Below are 16,023 nucleotides of genomic sequence, written 5' to 3' on the forward strand. Positions count from 1 at the left end.
CAAAAGTCAAAATTAAGTCATTTATTTTTCGTTGTTGCCACACCCTCCACACGGTTCGTTCACAAGCACTTCGTACGTCTCAGCCTCCACTTTCTCGTTTTTCTTATCCACCCCGATGAATATGGTTTTTCCGGCCCACCCTTTTTCGAGGACTTTTCCCACGCAGACGCCACCGTCGCACTGGATTCTACCAACGAAATATCTTCCCCATCCGTCTTCGTGTCCACCAACCACGAACTCTTTCTCTTCCAGGTCTTCAAGTAGCTTGGCACGACTTGTGGGCCACCAGTAGAAATTGTCTGGGCAGCCGCACAGAATCTAGAATGAGAGTGATTTAGATGTCACTCAGAAGAAAACACACTCACCTTGATATTTTTCTCCAGATGATGGACACCCCCCATTTCTGCATACACGTCTTTTTTGCGGGAGTTTATTTGCACGACTATCATACCCTTATTCCGGACATAACCCTGACCTACGTAGACGCGTTTTCCGTTTTCGTCGTGACCAGCAACTACAGCATCTTCAGGGATTTCGCCGTCGTAATCCCGCCAGTAGTAGTCACATTCGACAACTGTAGCTTCCTCTGCACTCTTATATTTTCGCTCGAACTCGATCAGTTTGTCAATAAGTCCACCCAAAGTCTGATTTTCCGGCGAAATCTCGCTCCACGCTTTCCTCACACTATCATACTTCCCCCCCAACGTAGACCAAATCCGCACTTTCAAAACCCTTTCGGACAACGGGTTTTCGCCGAGTTTTCTTAGTTCCTTGTTCACATCTACATACAAGCTCTTCAGTCTCTCCACGTGCACCACAATCCTCTCCTTCTCGTTCCGTTTGACCCGGAAAAACGACTCCATCAACTCGTCCACTCGTTCAACGTTAGTGCGTTCAAACTTCGCTCGCAACGTGTCCCAAATGTCTTTGGCGTGGTTGCAGTTCAAAACCAGGGTAGCTACGGGTTTAGTTAACGCACCCGCGATCACGCTGGCCGCTTTGGCGTCGTCTTGGTTCCATTGCTGGAAGGCCGCTTTCTGCTCTTCGGTGGGTTGAGGCGGCAGCCGGACGCGATCGCGGGTACCAGTGACGATGTCCTCCAGGCCGAAGGAGCGAAGAACGAAGGTCACGTGCCACTTCCACTTTGTCCAGTCGTCGGGTCCGGTGAGTTTTTCGATGTTTGCGGCGAAGTTATCACTGGTAGCCATTTTTTCAGGCTGTTTGAAAATTTTCAGGAGCGAGTTTGACGCACAACTGAACTGGAACGATACTGCACGATTTGTAGTTGCCGGAGGCGGAGAGAATGGTGATAATTGGGTTATTCCGTGGAGTAATGCGAAAATTTAATGTCTCGGATTCTGTTCTATTTTTAGCGAGCGGAAAAAATAATTGACTAGTACTCGAATATGTGCACAAAACCCACGTTTACTAGAGAGATTGAGAGTGTGGCGCCAGACTGTCCGATCGATGTGATCGCGATTTTCTTTATAGTCAGAATTTGTTTACTCGACGAGCTGGTAAACAATTGTTAGTCATGCTCATGATTCTCAAAACACTGATGAAGTCATCCAAAAATTTAATAAGTAGTAAGTCTTGCTTATGTGATTCAGTCCTATTTTTAGCTTTATAAAAATATCTGCTAAGTTGCACTTCTGCAGTGCATTGATTATAACTTCGTTCCTCTTCTCGCTCGACGTATTCGAGAATAAATGTTCAAATTCAAGCCGCAATAAAATTATTAATTGCGTGCACAAAGAATTCACAGAAATTACGTTTACTCATTTATTTATTTTATTCTGATGAGACTGAATTTCTTTCATTTGGGTGCAGAAATCCCACTTACACACCCCGTAGTCACAGTAAATTTTTCCAATTTGTATTTATTATCATCGCGTTTAATAGCGTTGATAAACCTTTTTATTTGTTTCTTTATTCTATGTGGGTAATCCAGATGGAAACTGGAACATCAAAATTACAAATTACAATAACATGAACATAATAATAGCAACCTTTGAATCCAACAGAAAAAATAAAAAATTGGTATATTTTGCTGAATCAGTATATTACAGTGGTACCACCCTACAACATGTTCTAACCCATAGTGTAAACTGCGTGGTTCTATTACATAGTCGTCGTTATAATACAAAACTTCAAAAAGATAATTATCCCCAATATCGCGTTCCGTTCCTCTATCATGGAAATAAAAATTAGCTTTCCCAGCTCTGAACGAATTGACTTTTCCAATTCTCGTCTCCCCTTCGTAACTTATTCTTCCAATATGGGTCTCCCCCCAGCCATCTTCGTGTCCCCCAATCACCCCAACTTTGTCTTCCATATCCTTGTGAAAATCCTTGGCGGTAGTTACAACCCAACGAAGATGATTTTGTTCACCACATAGAATCTACAAACTGTGTTTTAGTGAAAGATTTCTATCGAACGGTACTTACTTTGATGTATTTGTCGGTTTTCTTGGGTCCGTTCAGTACCGCTATTGCCTCTTTGATTCCTTGATAAATGGGTACCACTTGCCAGCCTCCGTTTTTAACATATGCTTGACCGATGTAGAGATCTTTGCCGCTAATGTCTCGTCCTGCAACGATAGCATCCGAAGGGATAGTACCTGTGTATTCTCTCCAATAGAAATATGGGTAACCACAAGTACAACAAATATAAGACAAGAAAAGTGTTGTTGCGAAAAGAAGCTTAAAAGGAATCATCGTAGAGCTGCAACGAGACTAAACGAATTTTGTGGAAGTGGTACTGGTAAGTCATCAAGTAATGCTTTTTTAATTGTCTTTATTTCAAGTTCTTAAAAGTCAATAATTTTGTTTTTATAGGTTGATTATAGTCAGGTCAAACGTAAATAATTAGCAGAAAAAACCCAACAGTCGAGTACAGATCTAAATATTTTGTTGATCCTTTGGAGTCATCTGAGGTATAAGCGTCTCCCTTTTATCAAGTTTTTGCCCAAAATCGGCGTAACACAGTATATCGTATACACTCAAGTTGTTCTCTGAATCTTTACTAGCATAGAAAAATTTGGCGTCTCCTAGAGCGAAAGCATCGATTTTCCCAATCTGGGTACCACCTTTCGTGGTACTCTTTCCTATGTAAACATATCCCTTACTGTCCTCATGTCCTCCAAAAACAGCATGTTTGTTCAGTAATACAACGTGCAGATTGGTAACATTAGCAGGAACCCATTGGAAATTCGCCGGTGGTCCACACAAGATCTAACATTACACGTTTTTAAGCACGTCTAAATTGGTACGACTTGGTACTCACCTTGACGTACTTATCTGTCCTTTTCACGCCTTTAATCGGGACAGCTACCTCTATCACCCCGGGATTGATCGTTACTGGAAAAACCCCCTCGTCTCGAATATAAGCCTGACCTATGAAGATGTCATGACCGAAAGATTGACCCCCGACTACCGCATCGTCAGGAATAGTACCATCGTAGTCCCTCCAATAATAATCTTCTTTAACTCCAGAAACTTTGTCCACAGTTAAAGAAAACAAGAAACCAAAAACGAAAATAACTAACATCGTGACACCGAACTACTCTTTAGGTGTTTCGAACAAGTACTAACGCTCATTAGCGACCGAACTTTATCAGTAACTCATTAAAAAACCTCAAATATGCTATTTTTTATTCATTGCTACATTTACAAACAGACTCCAGGTCCGTTGGGGGGCTGCGCCGCAATCCCCCTCAAATTCAGCCTACAAACGTGTTCCTCCAGCCTCGGTCGAGCAGCCCCAAAATCATTAACACTTTCCGCAGACCAAAGTTTCTCGGCTGTTGCGCACGCCCGAGGCCACACTCGAGGCATCACATTGTACTCGTTCACCGATTCCGTCCACATGCAGGCTTCCCCACCCAAAACCAGCTTCTTTTGTTCATCGGTACCATCGAAGTTTAGAGGTTCGCACTCGTAGAACTTTTGCCAGTCGCTGCCGCTGGACAAGTGGTCTAAGTACCAGCAGGAAGAGAAGACGCCGTACTTGCCGGCTTTAGTCACCTAAAATGGTACAAGTTAGATCGGGCTTTGGAAGAGTACTAGTGGTACGTCTCTGAGGGTGTCGAAGCCTTCGCCTCGCCACACGTGGACGAGGGTGGTGTTCGGGAGAGTGACTCCGTTGACGAAAACTTCCTCCCAGACGAGGTATTTGGAATTTAGCTTGTCGAGGAGGTCGACGACGTGTTGGATGAAGTAGTTTTCCAAGCCTTCGTACGAGCTGATGTTGTTGTCGCTCATGAAAGTGGTGATGTCGGGGTTGCTTTGCCTGGAATGTGAAGTGTGAAAAGAGGGTTAGTTTTAGTAGGGTGGTGGTACCAGCACGAGAAGTCGACTTCATCGCCACCGATGTGGAAGTACGAGTCCGGGAATACCCCCACGACTTCTGTGAAGAGGTTGTTGATGAAGTCGTAGGTTGTGTCTTTGCTGGGATCCATGGGACCGAGGTTACCATTGGGTTGGTTGTTGGAGTAGCAAGTTGTTAGTAGCTCGGGGTGGGATGCACCCCATGAGCTCGTGTGTCCAGGGGTGTCGAATTCAGGGATGACTCTAATCCCGCGGACTCGAGCGTACTCAATAACTTTAGCTATGTCGCTTGGTTCGAACACTTTTGACACCGGGTGGTACGCACCTTTTTCACTAAGGTCACCAATTAACACACACCCAAAAAAATTCAACCTTGTTTACCTCAACTCTGGATATACGCGACTCTTGTACGGAAAACTCTGGTCATCAGTGAGATGCCAGTGGAAGACGTTGAATTTGTTATAAGCCATTCCATCCAAAGTCTGTAGGATGATATTCACCGGAAGAAAATGTCTACTGGTGTCCAAATGCAACCCTCTGAACGAAAATCGGGGGAAATCTGTGATGGTAGTGGCGTTTATGACGAGCTAAAATTCACGTACTGCAGCGGTACTACTTTTACACGTGGGGGTACTTACGGCGTCTTGCTCCAAGTAGATAAGTTGTGAGAAGGTTTCCAACCCTCGCAGCGCCCCCCAGATGGTTTGTGCAGAAAGGGTAGACACACTGGCGTTCACGGTCAGTGTGTCTACAAACTACCATCAGTACTAACACACAACTTCAAAGTACTTACAATTTTCGTTGTCTCCGAAGTCCGGGAGAGCGTCATCCGTACACTTGTCACTCACTTCCACCTTCAAACGTTTCAAATACCCCAAGAAGCTTTCATCTAGTTGCCAGAACTTCGTGCGTTTTTTTCCCATTTCCGCCCGTCGTCCTCGATGTTCCAGAGAGGCCTCGGTGGCAATAATCAACCAGTATCTAGTGAAAGCATCGTCGAGTAATCTCGGACAGCCGATGTCTGCGAGACCCTATAATCTGACACTTGACATTTGACACTTCTTGGTGGGTTATTACCTGGAACCTGAAGGTGAATGGTCGTACTATAAAGTAGTCCGAAGTTTTTTCTTCCTGTTGGAGTTTCGGCCATACTTCTCCTTTCGTAGCCCTCACGGCTGGACCGTAAGCGCTGGAGATAACGACGAGTGCGGATAAAGCTATTAACAGTTTGAACATGATTACGGGTTATCACGTACTAGCGCAGGGATGCGGGCAGCAGTAGTATTTATATTCAAGAGCGAGGAGATTGAGATCGGTCGATATGGAAAGAGGCAGTGGCGTAACTACCGGTGTTCCGCGTGTTCGGCGGAACACGGGCCCGCTGCTTCAAGGGGCCCGGTCCGGTCACACGAACATTTTTTTATTAGATTTTGTTTATATTATTGCCCAAATTACATTCTGAAATAAAAAATTCGAAAATGTGCGGTAATCCCAGGATCGATGGTCGATCGCTATTTACGAATTTTTTGCTGCAAAGGGCGGCATCTCAATATCATAGACTCAATAAACTCGGGTTTTAGCGACCGGCACCGGCGCGGCGGTCGAAAATGCAGCAGCATCTGTTTGTAATAAACCTGTCGCAGTGTCGCAATCCCATTGTAGCAAATCTAACACCCCATGTAGTAAATTACCAATCTTTATCCGACAAAAGTATGGCTAGGTAATTTATGATGCAAGACAACAAAATACTTAAATTTTGTCCTCAGTTCTACAGTGAAACTTCATGCTGTAATAAAACGTGAAAAAAAAAATCAGTTTCAGTTGTGTTTTATGAAAATTTTCGTATTTTCAAAACTATTTTTTCTACCGCCCTGGTTTTTTGGTTTTCTAATAGAGCTATTAACGCACGCAAATGACGTCATAGCAGTTCGTTAATAGCGGAAAGGCGTTCTTTAATAGATCTGGTGTAATTTAGATCGGTAAGATTGGTAGCAATGACGAGAAATGTCAGGTGAATGTCAGTGGCAAATCTAAACTTAAAATTTACCACGTTTCCGGACGCGTAACTTCTTCGCAAGGCATTTTAACCAATTTTAAATTACAAAAACTCGCATTGATTCGAATTACAATTGTTGTTGTGAAAATTCGAACCTCAAATATTTCGTGGTTAGTGTCAGACCAACCCATCACCAACCACGACAAAAGTCCCCAGATTAAAAAAAATGCAAATTTCAATTAAATTTTGGGAAAAAACGTGTGCGGTAGAAAAAATAGTATAAATAACTCGTTCATAAGGCCATTGAGGCACTCATCCTTTATATAACTCGCGGCTTCGCCGCTCGTTCTATAAACTTGGATTCGTGCCTCAATATTTGCCTTATGAAACTCGTTCTTTAATATACTATTGATTTTGTTCTTGTGGTGCTTTTTTGGAATAATAAAATATATCTGACGTATGTTACAACTAATTTTTTAAGTAGAAAAAAACTGGACTGGGAAATTATTACAGAATCACCTACCTGTACTAGTGTCACTGAAATTATCACAGCATGTTTCACTTTTCTTACAATACCTCTTTCGGTGGTTTCAGCGGAAAGATCTTTCTCGAAATTAAAAATGACTAAAAATTTTTTAAGATACAATGAGCCGATGCAGATTATCTTCATTGAATCTCTCAAATGGAAATCAATTTGCTAGAAGCTTAGATGTGTCAAATTTTGTATCAACTTGTGCCCATTGAAAAGCAAGAAGAAAACAATTTTAAGATTAAAAAAAATTGGCATTTTATCTATACTTCCATACTTATAAATATTATAAAGTTGAAGAGTTTGTTTGGTTGAACGCGCCAATCTCAGAAACTACTGGTTTGAATTCAAAAAATCTTTTTGTGTTGGAAAGTCCGTTTATCGAGGAAGGTTATAGGCTATATAACATCACCCTATGATTAATAGGGGCGGAGCAGCAATGAAAAATATCGGAAAAACGGGAAAATTATTCGTCCTTTGACAGCTTCCGTTGCTTACGCTGCTTATTAAGCGGTTAAAGTTACATAAAAATCATGTATGATCAGGGCCGGCTTAACACGGTGAGCGAAAGATGCACCGCATCGGGGCGCCCGTGACAAAGAGCGCCGGGCGGCGGGTGCCGCCTATGCTATTATATTAACTCTATAAAAAAAAATTAATATTAGTTTTGCATTGAATCACTACCAATAAAATATTATACCTAGCAGTAACAGACCAAGGCGCCCATCGAAAACTTTTCAGAAAAAGCTACATTTTAACATTCCACTATGACCACCAAAACAGATCCCAAGAAGTCAATTCCTGGCACTTTCAAACTGTAATAATTGAAAAAAAGTGCGCCTTTGGGTTGGGTGATGGGACCTTTAGATCAATACCGACAAAAAATAACCAGATTTATGATGCATTATCTGGGTAACAATTTGACGAGACAGTGGTATGACCACACCCAGATGTTTTTCCTAACGTTTGTCACGTTTGTTTTTACCATAAAAGTCCATGTCGGCATACTTAAAAATTTTATTTTTATTTTCCAAGTCTAGTCGGTTGGTTTTGGTTGTGGTGGTTGTTCAACAGTTTTGTTATATTTTTCACTGTTCCTGTTTGTAGCCGAATTTGGTTGTGTGTATCATTTCGTGGCTTTTTGTCATCATTAATTTTAAATTTAAATTTCGATTAACATTGAGGTAAGTCTAAATTAAAAATAACTTTGAAATCGTATCAATTTTACAATATTAAAAATTGAAAAACGTTTGCAATATAAATATTTTTATATTTATACTCTATATAGTTTAGGAAATTTCGGTGTACCCTATAAAATTTGATTGACAATATCGAGGCGGACAGTAGTACAGTCGTAAGAAACATTTATGGCTCACACCAGTCCCCCCGAATTTGTAGGAGAACATTTAGCAGGTAATTGTACGCATAGGATCGGACTTTAGAAATTTAAGGTCTGCGGATTACCGCCATGCGACAACTTTAAGTTGTAAATATCTCTTGCTATTGTACTACTGTTCGTCTCGTTATTGGCAAGAAAATTTTATAGGGTGCAACGATATTTCCTAAACTATAGAAAAGTTGTTGCCCGCAGCTCCGTTTGCGTGGAATTCGCAATTAGGACTCATCATTTTTCATACATGATCGTTTTCCGGGTTGGAACCGTGTAAATTGGGTTTTTGGGCTCAACGTTTCGCACACTTTCGTAAGTGGCATCTTCAGGAGCAGGGTTAAGAATAAGGCAAAAGAGCACGGTAACTCAGTATGTCAACCATACCAGAGGCGATACTCTTTTGAGAAATTACACGGTTCCAACCCGGAAAACGATCATGTATTGATTCCGACCGTGAGAGCCTCCGAAATTATCATTTTTCATCTCGTTCACTCCTCCCTCCCCAGTGAACCCGTCTGACTTAAAAACTCACTGCATTTCTGCACAAAGCTTCATCCCCTATTTTGTCCCCGTAGGGGCGGAATTTCCAGAAATCTTTTCTTAATGGGTGCTTATGACACAAAAGTAACCTACTGTCCAAATTTCATGTTTGTAGCTTCAGTAGTTTAGGCTTTGCGTTGATGAATCAGTCAGTCTGTCAGTTAAGACAAACATTTTTATATATTAAGATTGATTCATCATAATTTTATGCATGTTTGTTAATAAAAAGTATCTTTCTACAAAAATATGTGATTACAAAATTTTATTTGTTTTTTGTTTACAAATTTTTTTTAAGGGCGTTGAACAGTAAGTTTGCATCGGGGCGCCTGGTCCCTTAGAGCTGGCCCTGTGTATGATGGAATTGTTCCCTTCTAAAAGTTCTAAAAAAAAGTGCGCGACAGCATACGTCAATCTTTTAAGGTCGACTCAGTATAACCTTTTTTATGGTAATGAATTTTTTTCTAAAATAATCTAATATAAAATTCTGGTGTCACAGTGTTTGTAACCAATCTCCTCCGAAACGCCTTGACCGATTTTTACGAAATTTTTTGTGTATATTCGGTAGGTTTAGTAAACTATTTTTTAAACCCCTAAGTGATAAGGGTGACCCACCAAACTTTTTTTATTTTTTAGACATTTTTTATTTTTATTTTTTTAAGATTTGGCATCAAAAAATACATATAACCCTAAATTTTGACCCTTCTACCACCAACCCCCATTTTTTAATAACGATATGAGTATCTTTGCTTTCATCCAGAGATGCGCAATAGGGTTGCAAGATGGCCATTGAATATAATCATTGTCGTACGATAAATTTTTATGTATTTATTTTAAAAACGTTTGATAGTGTGTGGACGTGTGTGAGCTGTGCTCCGTGTGTTTTTAATCTTTTTCAATAGTTACGTTGCAGATTATTTAATATAAATTGGACAGTAGGACGTGTGTGTGCACTGTTATATTATCAACAATTTTTAGGTGGATTCGCAATTAACAAATTAATGTAGCTTTTTTTGTTGGGTCTCTGTGACGCTATTGGCTCGTGTGAATATCAGTTATCGCTAGAGTATCTTTTTTGGGTTTAATTATCTTTCTTAAACTTGTTTTTATTCACGTGGCTGAACTTTAGCTGATTAATATTACCACAGGGTACAGTGGTGTAAATTAGCACACTGATTATAATCAATTATCTATCTAACTACCTCTTTTTAATTTTTCCTATTTTTTTTTTTTAAGATGGTTGTTTATTGTATAACTTGCAACAGTGCTATCACCCCTACAATTCCCGGAATTAAATGCAATTCCTGCACCAACCATTATCACATTAAGTGTGTTGGTATTGATAAATCCCAATACGATGCCTTCAAAATCCCTAAGTGGTGCTTGTTGGAAATGTGACGATTGCCTTTCCACAAAAAGTGACACAAGACCGTGCAACTGTTGCAAATTACTACCAAGTTTATTAGATACAATAAAAAATCTTAGTGAAACTGTTGACGCATTAAAGCAACAAATAACAAATTTAACATCAAATCTACCTAAAAATGACTCTAACCATGATTACGAGAGTATGGTACAAGAGGTAACTGAACGCCAAAAACGTAAAACTAATATAATTTTATATAATATGCCTGAACAAGATCCGTCTCTAAATAATGAAACCAGAAAGAACAAAGAAGCTGAATTGGTTTCCGATTTTCTGAAATTGTTACAACATGATTTTGGTAATGAGCGTTCTTCCATCCCAGAACTAATTTCAACTCCAATTCGACTTGGCAAGTATGACACCAATAAGATTCGACCTATCAAATTAACACTTAAAGAAGAAAAAGATGTATTCAATTTATTAGGCTTAATAAAAAGGAAACGTCGTATTATTGATGCTGTTCCGCACTTTAAATCTGTGCATGCGTCATCAGATAAAACTGATAAGCAAAGGCTGTATTATAAGGAGTTACTGAACCAGATAACAAACAGACGTGAAAAAGGTGAGCTAGATTTGTTTATTAAATACATACGTGGTGTTCCGACAATCCAGAAAAAACCTTCTTTAAACTAGGCCTGCCCAATTCTGTAAAAAAGTTCTACTTATACTACCAAAATGTTCGTAGCCTCAAAAACAAAATGGATGATTTTTTGGTTTCTTCAAGTGATTCTGATTTTGATATAATTTGTTTAACGGAAACGTGGTTAATTGACCCTATAAATAATTCTGAATTTATCTTAACAGATGATCGAAATTTGATAACAAATAACGTAACTCGTGGTGGTGGTGTATTATTAGCTGTCAAACGTAACATTTCAGTTGAAAAAATCGATACTCAAGCTTTTCAAACTATTAATCCATCTATAGATCTTGTTGGATGTAAATTAAAACTTGGTTTTCAATCTCTCTCGGTTTTTGTAATATATTTTCCTTGTACTCCGTCCTTTGACGGTTTAAATGCTGTTTGTGATTTCTTTGAGGAAGAATTAGTGAGTCTTAATAATATAATTCTAATAGGTGACTTCAATATTCCAAATTTTAATGACATCATCCCTAATAAAACAATTCTTCGTCTACAGACATTTGCACATTTTTTAAATTTAAATCAAATAAATAATATTTTCAATTCTAATAATAAATTGTTAGATTTAGCATTTTCGAATATTCAATGGGAAGTTAGCCACTTTGATAATCCAATGGTAATAGAAGACAAGTATCACCCAGCACTATCTTTAGTTTGCACCTTCTCAGTTGATAAACCGATTAATTTTCCACGCCATGGTAATGATAACCATAATATAAATGCCTTTAACTTTCGTAAAGCTGACTTCATCTCTCTTTACAATGATATCCTATTAACTGATTGGTCATTCTTATCAACTCTTTCTTCTGTAGATCTGATGGTTGATTGTTTTTATAATATCCTGTTCAATTTATTCCGTAAACATGTACCTGTCTTTCGGTCAAAAGCAAAACCATGGCATTACCCGCCATGGTTCAATAGGGAAATAATAAACAATATTAAATTTAAATTTCGATACCTTAAGAAATACAGAGCTTCAGGTCTACATTTTTACCTACTGAAATTTAAAGAAATTAGGTCCCTTTTAAAGAAGCAAATAAATACTGCTTATAAATTGTATATTAACAACATTCAAATTAACATACATCATGATCCTAAGCAATTCTGGGGTTACATTAATGCTAAAAAAGGTAAAACTAGAATTCCAGGCCAAATGTCATTTGGTATAAATAAGTTTGAAAATCCTATGGAAATTGTAAATGCCTTTAGTGATTTCTTTAGATCCACCTATACTGAATCTGATCCGCTTGATAAATATTATTTAGCTGATACTGTAAATTCTACCTCATGTGTTATAAATATATTTAAGATCACGGAAGATGACATAATAAAAGCCATCACAAGATTGAAACCAGGTATGACATCAGGTTCAGATCAGATTCCAAGTTTCATAATTAAGGACTATAAGTTTCAAATTGCTAAGCCACTCCTACTAATTTTTAATAAATCCCTTGAAACAGGGGTTTTTCCTAATAAATGGAAAGAATCTAAGATCTGTTCTGTCTTGAAGTCCGGTGATGCATCTAAAATTGAAAATTATAGACCAATCTCCCTGCTTTCTAATTTTGCTAAAATTTTTGAATTAATTCTATATTCCCGTATCTACCCCGAAGTGAAAAATTATATATCAAAGTATCAGCATGGTTTTTTAAATTATAGATCAACAACAACAAACCTCATAATGTTCTCACAATTTGTATCTGAAAGTTTGGAAAATCAATCACAAGTCGATGTCATCTATACGGATTTTACAAAGGCATTTGATCGTATTGACCACAATATTCTTCTTAAAAAACTTGTAAATTTTGGTTTCACTTGTAAATTATTAAACCTTTTTCGATCCTATCTTGCACTCCGTACACAATTTGTGCAGTATAACAACTTTGTATCTTGTTCTTTTATTGCTAGCTCAGGAGTTCCTCAAGGATCTATATTAGGGCCACTTCTCTTTAATTTATACATAAATGATCTACCTTCCAGCATACACTGTTCAATTTTGTTATTTGCAGATGACGCGAAAATATTTCATAATATTAACTCATTAGCTGATGCTATCTTTCTTCAAAAAAACTTAACCAGGCTCTATGAGTGGTGCATCAGCAATAAATTTAAATTGAGCCTTCCTAAATGCAAAATTATTTCATTTACTCGAAAAAATATTTTTATTTCGCTGTTCATTACAGTGTTGTAGAACACGGGCCCGCAGTTTGATTGTTACGCCACTGCGTATAAGTAGCTAAGTGTATCTACTACTTATCCCAGAAACGAGGTGTTTTAAAAAAGCCCTACGCCCAGTAACTTCTCCCTTCATTGTTTACTCGAAAAAGTGCTCCTATATGTTTTCATTTGCCGAGAGATCATTTTCAAAATATATTTATAATAAAAATATGCAAGTCTTGGTGATGAAAAATGTACTCCTAATAAATTATTAAAGTATATAAAAAAATAGAAACAAATTTTATTTATATTAAAAAAATCTCTCGCAAAGGCAGGTTCCTCTTTCTTCTTGAATCAATTATTTCGGGCAATAATGCGCCAAAGCAAAATCTGCCAAGTTTATCTGCCATCTTTTTACATATATTTCTTCGTCTTTATAAATTTTTTCTATATTTATTCCATTGGGTGTCCATACAACAAAATAAACTTGTGAAATACTCGTAACAAGCATTTGTCCCTGGACTTGAAAGTAGTAGGTAATCATGATTTTTTTTTTAGTTTCAATTCTCTGTCTGTCAATGTACAAAATTTGATTTTTTTTTCTAACCGCTTCTTCGGTAGACAAATCTTGCGATTTTGAAGGGCTGGATTAGCAGCCAAGTAAGGAAATTGTTTTGAAATAAACAAGCCACACCGTTCAGTTTTTATATTTTTATTTATTTCAAAACACTTGACAGCTTTTTCCTCACTTTGCTGTCCATAGTATGTATAACTGTTACCTCTAAATGTACTGTACAACAGAGACTCCACAGTTTTAGCTATTGCTGTAGTTGGTCTAAGTTTGTAAATACGTCAAAAATTTGAAGCCGTAACCCTAATTTCTCTTTCTTTTGCCCAAATGTGCCTGTTGCCTAGTGTCTATTTAAATTTGGTCTAAATTCAAAGATAATTTTCTCAAAAAAACCTCTTTGGCTGTCACAAATGTTTCTACATCCATGACAGGATTTTCTAAAAAATATTTAAACTATAATCGCAGTCGGGACCAGCATACGTAAATTTTTTTAGGACATATTTTTTTACGAATACTTTGTCTAAGACGAGCTTGTTTTATAGACGAACAATATTTTTTTGTTATTAAACTAGGACCGTTTCAATCACAATATATTTACTTATCCCCTCTAAAAAATTGATGACGTCACCTCAAAATTTTGCTGAATAAATCCTATCTAAATTGTATAAAATATGATGAGTCTCTTCTTGTGATTTATCATTCCATTCATGTTTTTTGGATTTGCATATACAGGATGACCCCAAAAATTAATGAATGCGTAAATTTATTTTATTGATTTAATCAGGAACTACAGAACCCAATGCTTTGAAATCTTGCAAATGTTTTAAGGTTATAAAAAGCATAATACATTTTTAGTCCAAATATATTTGCTTATCCCCTCCAAAAAATTTATGAAGTCAGCTCAAAAGTTTGCCGTATAATCCTATTTAAAATTTACAAAATATGATGAGTCTCTTCTTGTAATTTATCATTCCATTCATATTTTTTGGATTCGGATATACAGAGTGACTCAAAAAATTTAATGAATGCGCAAATTTATTTTATTGATTTAAACAGGAACTACAAAACCGAATGCTTTGAAATCTAATGTGAAAAAAAAACATAATAGGCATGCAGTCGTCACCTTTCCGATAGCGACGGAAGTACTGTCTAAACTCTTTAGACCAATTTTTTTGATTTTCCCATTTTTCCATTTCTCAATTTTTCAGTTTGGGATTTTTTCACCGTTTCGATACTTTAATTTTCCTTCCATTTTTAGGTTTTTCAATATTTCAGCTTTGGAATTTTGCAATATTTCGTTTCTTCAATTTTTCAAATTTTTGATATTGTGTTTTCTCGGTTTTTAAATTTTTCTATATTTTAATTTTTCAGTTTTTAAAGTTTTAGGCTTTTAGATTTCTCAGTATCTCGACTTTTCGATTTTTCAGTTCCATGATTTTTCAATTTGTCGAATTTTTAAATTTTAGATTTTTTGTTCTCGATCATTCAATTTTCTGAGTTTTCAGGCTTAGATTTTTTTTGTTGTTCAATTCTTGGATTTTTAAAATTTTTGTTTTTTAAATTTTCCTATTTATCAACTTACTGGGATTTCAATGTTTTGATTTTTTGATTGTTCAATTTCTCGATTTTTTGAATTTTTATTTTTTGATACGATTTTTTTTTTCAAAAATATTTAGTTTTTCAATTTATTAACTTTACGATATTTCAGTTTTACGATTTTGAAATTTTTTTATTTTTCCGTTTTCAATTTTTGACGTTTCTAAATTTTCCGATTTTTCAAATTTTCGATTAACTGATTTTTTGATTTTCCCATTTCTCTATTTCTTGATTTTTCAATTCTTTCTTCAATTGTGATTTTTCAATTTTACGATTTCTGGATTTTTCAATGTTTCAGTTTTGGATTTTTTCACTTTTCCGATTCTTCAATTTTCTTTCCATTTTTCAGTTTTTCAAGATTTCAGTTTTGAATTTTTTCACTTTTTCGATTTTTCAATTTTCCTTGCATTTTTCAGTTTTTCAGTGTTTCAGTTCTGAGATTTTGCAATGTTTCGGTTCTTCAATTTTTCCATTTTTTGATGTTTCGATTTCTCGGTTTTTCATTTTTTCGATAGGTATTTTAATTTTTCAATTTTTAAGTTCTAGATGTTCCGTTAATTTTTTGTTTTCCTTGATGTTTCGATTTTTAAATTGTTTAATTTTTAGATTGTTCAATTTCTCGATTTATAAATTTTGCAATTTTTTTCATTTAAAATGTTTCAATTTTTCAATTATTAAGTTTTCGATTTTTCAATTTTGGTGTGGAGCAAGTTAATGTAAAAGTGAGTACTTCGATAGTTAAGAGTCATGAGAGGTGACTAGTTCTGCAGAAGTGCTCATTGGAGCAAGTTAATGTACCTACGTTATAGTGAAATAAAGAGAACATAATTCAGAGCAATTAGTGTTATTT

At 36.7% G+C, this 16,023-nt stretch overlaps 2 protein-coding genes across 2 annotated transcripts; both read right to left on the minus strand.

Annotated features, from left to right (window-relative positions):
* Window positions 1-6: 6 nt before the first annotated feature.
* Window positions 7-1,479, minus strand: LOC135124157 (uncharacterized). Its single transcript, XM_064049031.1, has 2 exons — window positions 366-1,479; window positions 7-318 (listed from the first exon to the last, which is right to left on the minus strand). Exons 1-2 carry the CDS (start codon window positions 1,206-1,208, stop codon window positions 22-24), a joined length of 1,140 nt encoding a protein of 379 aa, XP_063905101.1. The 5' UTR covers window positions 1,209-1,479; the 3' UTR covers window positions 7-21.
* Window positions 1,480-3,639: 2,160 nt separating this feature from the next.
* LOC135123941 (beta-hexosaminidase subunit alpha-like) lies at window positions 3,640-5,654 on the minus strand. Its single transcript, XM_064048805.1, has 7 exons — window positions 5,406-5,654; window positions 5,122-5,359; window positions 4,967-5,076; window positions 4,710-4,915; window positions 4,341-4,661; window positions 4,074-4,290; window positions 3,640-4,025 (listed from the first exon to the last, which is right to left on the minus strand). Exons 1-7 carry the CDS (start codon window positions 5,562-5,564, stop codon window positions 3,669-3,671), a joined length of 1,608 nt encoding a protein of 535 aa, XP_063904875.1. The 5' UTR covers window positions 5,565-5,654; the 3' UTR covers window positions 3,640-3,668.
* Between the last annotated feature and the right edge of the window lie 10,369 nt (window positions 5,655-16,023).

This window comes from Zophobas morio, unplaced genomic scaffold (assembly GCF_036711695.1).
Source record: "Zophobas morio isolate AGI-343-1 ecotype UQ-CSIRO unplaced genomic scaffold, CSIRO_AGI_Zmor_V1 ptg000007l, whole genome shotgun sequence".
NCBI lineage: Eukaryota > Metazoa > Arthropoda > Insecta > Coleoptera > Tenebrionidae > Zophobas > Zophobas morio.

Coding starts and splice junctions, on each gene's coding strand:
- LOC135124157 (XM_064049031.1), bottom strand. CDS start 1,208: ATGGCTACCAGTGATAACTTCGCCGCAAACATCGAAAAACTCACCGGA. Junction 319..365: donor ATCTGGAGAAAAATATCAAG/GTGAGTGTGTTT, acceptor CTCTCATTCTAG/ATTCTGTGCGGCTGCCCAGA.
- LOC135123941 (XM_064048805.1), bottom strand. CDS start 5,564: ATGTTCAAACTGTTAATAGCTTTATCCGCACTCGTCGTTATCTCCAGC. Junction 4,916..4,966: donor TCTACTTGGAGCAAGACGCC/GTAAGTACCCCC, acceptor CGTGAATTTTAG/CTCGTCATAAACGCCACTAC. Junction 4,291..4,340: donor GAAGTCGACTTCTCGTGCTG/GTACCACCACCC, acceptor TTCACATTCCAG/GCAAAGCAACCCCGACATCA.